This window comes from Fulmarus glacialis, unplaced genomic scaffold, assembly GCF_000690835.1.
Source record: "Fulmarus glacialis isolate BGI_N327 unplaced genomic scaffold, ASM69083v1 scaffold48527, whole genome shotgun sequence".
In the NCBI taxonomy this organism is placed as follows: domain Eukaryota; kingdom Metazoa; phylum Chordata; class Aves; order Procellariiformes; family Procellariidae; genus Fulmarus; species Fulmarus glacialis.
Genome location: NW_009223471.1, coordinates 1 through 7,506, shown reverse-complemented (window position 1 = coordinate 7,506; position 7,506 = coordinate 1). Strand labels below are relative to the sequence as shown.

At 36.7% G+C, this 7,506-nt stretch overlaps 1 protein-coding gene across 1 annotated transcript in view; it reads right to left on the bottom strand.

Moving 5' to 3' along the window:
• The window catches only part of LOC104079686 (autophagy protein 5), a gene marked incomplete at its 3' end in the record, with an annotated part of 35,122 nt that extends 27,730 nt beyond the window's left edge, over nt 1–7,392 (bottom strand). Inside the window, exon 1 of the mRNA XM_009581804.1 lies at nt 7,214–7,392. Within this exon, the coding sequence (XP_009580099.1) occupies nt 7,214–7,321 (108 nt within the window). The remainder of the gene's footprint in view (nt 1–7,213) is intronic.
• Between the last annotated feature and the right edge of the window lie 114 nt (nt 7,393–7,506).

Below are 7,506 nucleotides of genomic sequence, written 5' to 3'. Positions count from 1 at the left end.
CCCCCCCTTTAAGGTAAGATGTCTTTTAGACATTTTACTTATTAATGGTCAATGAAAGGCTATAAAATTATGTACTCAGAAGATGCAGAATAGCCGTATCCAATACACTAACACAAAAAACTAGTAAAATAATAAGTTCTTGATTCTTTCGATGCGGTGGGAGGTCGAAGAGTGGAATTTAATTTCTGCTTTTCTGTATTTAAGCAGGCCAAAGAATGAAGTTTTTAACCTTTTTCATATAAACAGGTAGGAACATGTTCTAATTTCTTATTGAATGTAATGAGCAACTGTGTATATCAGATACTGTGCGGGGCAGCTATTATTTCAAAATGGAAATTCCTACAAAATTGAAAATAAAAAAAAGAAGAATGAAAACTAGCTGCTTAAGGGTTTGGTTTCCAAGTGCGTTTTGTATTTCCAATAGCTGGCAATTTCCACTTTCTTTGCACTGGGTTTGCCAATTCAACATGTTAGTCAAGACTACTATGATTCTTCCACTATTTAAACTTTGTCCAGCTACTAAAATCAGAAAGAAAACTGTTAATATTTTATCAGTTGAAACAAGACACCTTCTTACAGCTTTCTGGTATACTATCTTTTTTTCTTAAGTGTAATGTTATACACTATCCAAAACCAAATGCTGTGTTATTTTTATTTGCAAACCCCTCCCCACCCCCCCCTTTTTTTTTTTTTAAACTCTTATGCCTAGTAAGAGTGGTTAAGCAGACTGCATCAATCAGTGTACTGACTGGTGACTGTATAGCACATTTACTTAAGATGAGTCAGTCCATAAGCTTTAACGAACAATGCCTTTCAGTATCCCAATGAGGAGAGGTTAACCTCCCTGTAAAATAACATTTAGCTTTGGAGCAGACATTTTAAATGAATCTTATTCATCCTGTAAAGTTATTTTCATTTCCTAATTATTAATAAAATAGATGGGTCTAAGGAATATATAGAAATAAATTATATTTTGCATATTTAGAGAAAGAGAAACATTTGTTTTCCAGCGTTCCTCATAACCAGTGTTATTTCTTAAAACAGTTTCTTTATAGTATATGGATAATGCTAGGCCTTAAGTGAATGTCTATGGTACAGACATCCCAAACTACGTAAAGATATATTTTGCCTGACAGAAAACTTGATCTTTGCCACAACATTCTTCCAGAATCTCTCCAACAATTAGACCACACTTTGATATATAAATTAGATAATATTTTTGCCATGATACTGGAATTTATTTATAAATATCAGATTCACAAAGAAGAAGTATGGAGAGTAAATCAAGACTAAGTTCTTATGAAAGAGATGGATTTGTCTTTTAGATAATGCTGCATTAGGTTACTAAGCTGCATACATCTGTGAAACAGCTAAATTTTAGGATTATATAAAACTACAAAAGATCAAGACTCACCACTATCACAGTCATCAAGTCAGTTAACACTCAATCTTTTATGTACCATATGGTTTTCGTTTTCCATCTGTTGCTCTTAATATCATGATCATATTGTTTCTACCTTCTTTCACAGGAGTCTAATTCAGCAAGGTAATTAAACACAACCTTCAGTTTTAAAAGGTGAACAATCTCAATAAATTCAATGAAGTCAGATACACACTCAATGACTTGAATGACAATATAATCTTATCCTTTATTAACCTAATTCCACATCTACACTGATTGTTCTTGAGGCGCTTGAGGCTATTCCAGTAAACCCAAATATTTTTGGTAATAATTCCATATTATTTCTGTGTCATATTTACAGTTAAATTAATGCTGATATATTCTGATACGAGACGCATTTGGACTGCTACAAAAGCCAATTTTCAGCATCCTGCATGTGGCACAGCCATGCAGGAATTGATAAATATATTAAAACATTATTGATTGCAAGAATGTTTGACATAATCCTTTGAACTGCACAACTAACTTCCTCTGTAAAATATTTTACTTCAGTTTGTAGTGTGGAAGAACAATGCAGTTTCTATTTCAACACAATTAGAGATCACAGACAATAACGAAACAGCATTTAACGGAATTTAACAGAATGTGACCAGCACTCCCAATGGGCCTCTTTGGAGTACAAAACCCAACAGTTAATCAGGTTAACAGGGACTGCCTGTTTTTCAGAGATGCTGAGCATTTGCAGCATCTACAAACTCTTTTTTCAGTCTTTCCACCTCTTCTACCTTGCTACAGTCTTCCCCTTCCATGGGAGACATGAAACGATCCAATTCCACCTCTTTTCTAGCTTTAATTATCCTAGAGATTTACAAGTATATTAAATCTGTTAAGTGAGACCTGTAAAAGCATAGTTTAAAGACATTTTCATTTTGTTACCCATTTTAATATCCCAGTTGTCTACACTCAGTGAAAGACACCAGTTGACACAAAACATTTTTACTCCAAAAACCCTGTAATTTTTAAATGCTATCACTGAGCATTTCCAGAGGAAAGGTGCTAAAAATATTTAGGAAAAAACAACGTTAATGTATTTAACTATATGCTGGGCTTTAGTCAATCTCTCTGACAGCAGAATCATGTTAATTGTTTTATAGAGGCCTCTGTATGAAAACTGGAATTCTACACAGCAGTTCACCTTGTAGACTATTAGACACTCATAAGCTTCTCCAACAGTTTAGCCATGTGGCAAGGAGCCTTCCTTTTAGGCAAAGCCACATTCACCAGAATAACACCTCTCCCACAAACACTTTTGCTACTGACTCCTAAACCAGTCCGTGCAGGCCAATGAAGCTATACCCTTTCAGCCTTTGGTCACCCTACCACAATACTTCTAGATGCTGGGAATGAACGGCCATGATTCAGTGATAACAGTAATTCTTGGTTTAGGGCTGTAATAACTAATTAAGAAAAAAACCCACATGATCATATGACAAGACATACTAATCCAAGTTAAACTCATTTCACTATGTCAGATTTGCTCAATTGCCTTTTTTTTTTTCCTCCCTGGAAAAATAACCTTCTATCAGCAGACTTTGTGCTAAAGGTTAGAACAACACTATGAAAATCAAACACATCCCACGATACAAGCAATGTAACAACTGCAACCTGAATGTAGAACTGATAAATCACTACATAATACGCTAAAAGACAGAATGCCCATCATAAATTAAACGACCTACAGTACTGAATGGGCAAATATGCAGACAAGGAGTATCAAAGTTTTTAATGAATAGACTGAGTGCATATTTAGATAGATTCAATAGTTATCAATTCAACTAGTGTATGAGAGAAAATAACTAATAGGAAAGTGCATGATATAACACATAAGGAATTAAACTGAAGAGAATCCCAGTTTTGATGCGAGTTGTCTGACAACTGACTCTGCCATGCTGCCCCCTGATCAATGGCAGACAAGTACAATGCTTGCCGCTCACTACGCTGCGTAACAGAGAAACCTGAATGAAAAATGCCACTTTCAGTTGAGATTTGTGGCTCAGGAGGAGCTACATCTGTCTTGTTCCCCAGAAAGGACGGACTTGTAGGAAGATTCAAGAGAAGTCTAAAGTAGTCAGTGGGTGAATTGCTTTTAAGTGTCAAGACCAAGTGAGGATTCCTGAAATGTTAAGTGAGGCTGGGTGCCTTTCCCTCCAGCAACCAGTTGTGTAAGTTTTCTCCCACGCGGTATAAAAACAAAAAGCTGGCATAAACTCCCTCAAAGTAGTCAGAGTACATGGTATAAAGCCAAGTAGATGTTCATGACCTATTGGGATCAGACTGACCATTGCAACAGTAATGAAGACAAGACAAACAAATCACTCAGTACTAACAATTAAAAAAATACCATTTGAGAACATGACAAAAACCAAAACTAAAATTCATATTTATATCTGAATTTTTAAGTCAATGGCCATACCCAATGTAATAATTTAATCCTTTTAAAATAAACAGGTACTAGTTCTTGATTAAAAACGAGACACAACAATAATCAGCTGCTTTTGATATGATTTCTAGCCCTAGCTTTGAAAGAAATTGTGAAAAACATGCACACAATTAATATATGCTCAGCTTAAACCAAAGCAGCTATACGAAACTGATGGGGGGGTGGGGGAGGTGCAAGGAAGTAAAATTAGGAGTTCTCCTCATTAAATTAAGAAAACAAAAGTAAATCTCCAAATACATTACCAGGCAGAGTAAATCCTAGTAGCTAGAACACGCCATCCCCCAAATTACACAAATCGCAACACCTTCCTTTTGCATATTGCGTATTGCTACAGTATTTATTCACAATACCCAGGAATGCTTTCTGTAGAGGTTAAACGAAATGCAAGGAACTTCTAATGTCTAAGTAAATGCTTGCAATATATCTTTGTGTAAAAAGAGTACCTCTCCAGCTATCTCCACAGGTTTTGTTGCAGAGCAAAACACCATTTTATACGCAAAACAGATTGTAAAACAGAAAAATTCTAGATTTAACAGGAACTGGACTGGTCTGATCACCAATGCATCCAGGATGAAGAAACAAAGCATCCTAACATGGAATGGCTTCACATTGCTCACTGTTACAGACATCTTAATAAAACAACCCTTTTGACACTGAGGAAGCTTAAAGAGTGGCCCAGGAAAGGCTAGTCCCTTGGGCAGTGTATCATTCTAAGGACTGCCTTCTGCTGTAATTTTGCTCTTTACACCTGACAAATCTCAGCCAATGAGTACTCTGCTTCCCGTACACATTTTATTTCTAACTCTTGTTTGCACCAAGAGACAGCCAGTACACCATTTTAAAATAAAAATCATAACGATTTTAGGACTAGGGAAAAAATCAGATAGTTCAGCAACAAAGATAGTTCAACTCGCTGTTCCTAATTATGCTTCCACTCCAAACACAAGCATCTGTAGGAAACACTCCAAAGAAACTGACGTACCCGTTCCCAGTGTAACTCTGCAGAAACCTACAGGAAGAAACAGGACAGTGTTTTACCCGAGCTGCTTAGTCTTGATGTCATGACTCTTCCCAGAAGATAGACAAGCTCGTTTTAAATTAGCTCTGCTAGCCCCACGCAGTGCCACAATGCGATACACGGATGCATCACTCCTATGCAGTGTTAATACATCTAACAGACAAGGGTCTCCTGCCACACCACTCACAACAAACTGAAATCCATCGCACAGATTCTGGGTTGTTTTCCTAACCCCTCACTCTCCAGGTCTATGGCTTCCTCCATCTTCATAAAGCAAATTCCTCAGAGCAGAAGCCTTTTTCCCCCTCTTAACATAACAACGCCAGTATTTCCTTCCCATGCAGCCTTCCCATTTATGGAAGGCAGTCTGGAATACAGAGGTTATATCTATATTAACAAATACTGAGGTGTGATAAGAGGAGATGTGTAAAGCTGAACAGCTGGTGTCAAGGGCTAGGAATACTCTACATATACTTTTTTTACGCCAATTTTGGGGGTTTTGATGTTTTTTTACTTCAGTTTAGCTCCAGTTTGATCCCATACACTAAATGCCCATTAGCAGCTGAAGCACATCTTCTGCTTCAGCTTCACGTGAAAATGATTCAGCTTGTGGGCTATAAGACTCCTGTGTGATGCAAACCTGGGCACAGTAAGTGGAAAGGATGACGACTTGCTCCAAAAATGCACTCCAGATCTGAACAAAAACATTAACGCAGATGCACTCCAAAACCATGAGAACTAAACAATGATTTAAAACATGGATTGCTATTCTACCTTTTACTATTACAAATCCTTGGTCCCTTCAAGAAGCAAAGCTCTATTATCGGCTCCAACATGACCTGAAAAAGGAAGAAGCTAAAATTTTAGAATTGTGATCTGTGAATAGCCACATTTTGCAGAAATAGAGAATTAAGCCTTGAGAATTTTTGTGCACACTTTAAGCAGAGTAAATAAAAGAAATCCTACCAGCTTAAAACTATCTCCTTGGCTTAGAAAGTTGGCCATACCATGAAGATAACATGGTTACAGGGTTTCCATGCTGATGTTAAACAGATCAAGACTGCATGTCTCTCTACTCATACCTTAAACTCATACCTTTCATGTAACTCTTATACAATATATACATATTTATTTTCAATCACTTTTATATATAAAAATATATAGAATTTAAAGTCTGAGACTTCTAGATAGCTCAAATGCATTTGGCAATAGGTCAACCGCATGAAGTAAAAGTGCTTCTGTTTTACCAGTGGTGAAACTGAAGTGTAGAAAGATGAGCACTATCATCACTGAACAAAAAGCATTAATGCTTTATTAGGGTTCAAAAACCCACTGAACACACATGTAAATCAGAAACTGATGACATAAACACAGAAGAAAAAAAATACTTCTATCCAGTAATATTTTCAAAAAGAGTAGAATGGGATATGACAAGATTTAAGGATTTCAGAATCATGTGAAAACTCACAGTACAAGACTTTCCTCCCACAGACTTGTTACGTTTCAAATTTAAGTTTCACTGAATCAGCTAACATTCTCTATCAATCAAATGACTACGCTGAAAGGATGAAAACTGCTGAGCACACTATAAATAAATACCACACGATTATAGAAAGCCCTTCCAGTTTACAACTCAAATACATCCATCTCACCCTCATTTTTATCAACAGCTAGCAAGCCAGTTCAGGCACTGTACTGTTAAAACATTATAGCTGCTTTTCCTACATCTGAGCTAGATCTCTCATGGTTGCTAGCATTTAAAGAAAAGAAAATGAGCAGAAGTTGTCCATGAGCAGAAATACTAGAGCCCATGTTCGTCATGAGTTTGTGTTACACACAGTTTGTGTGACTGGTCTTAGTGTTTAAGATTGCACAAAGCTCTGACTGAAGCTATTTCTGTAGCAAGGTAACATACAAGTTCTCTCTCTTCTTCTGGTCACTATCCAAGACCATACAAACTCACCAAGAATACATGTAGAGCCTCCTCCTTTTAGCTAATTACTTGTTGACTTTTTCATAATTTTTTTCATAATTTTTTTTTAAGATCTTAGTTATCTGTGGTAAGTTTCTCTCACTGGTGAAACAAAGTTTTAAAGTTTTGAACCTGCTGTAAAGAGAGGTGAATCACACAGAATGGTCATACAGTTTACTTTCAGAACGTACCAGGAATAAGAAGAAAAAAGTTGTTTTGTTTTTTTTTTTTTACAACATGTAGTAACACACGTGATGAGAACGAAGGAAACAAACATAACTATGGCATTGGACTATCTGTGGCTACCTTCGTTATACTCACATAGTAAGGTTCAGCTTCCCTTTCAGTTATCTCATCCTGATACAGAGTGAAACAGGTTGGTATTCGTCCAAACCACACATCTCGAAGTACATCTTTGTCATCTGTCATTCTTCCAATGGACAGCGAAGCACATGTAGATCAGTTTGTTTCTTCAGCTAGAACTGTAACCCCGCTCCCCCCAAAAGAAACAAGTCAGCACGACTCCAAATAAAATACATCTTGTTAAAGGTTCTCCCATAACTACGCGCGATCAATGCTGTCACCGAGACATTAAACGCACCGGTTTGCACAAA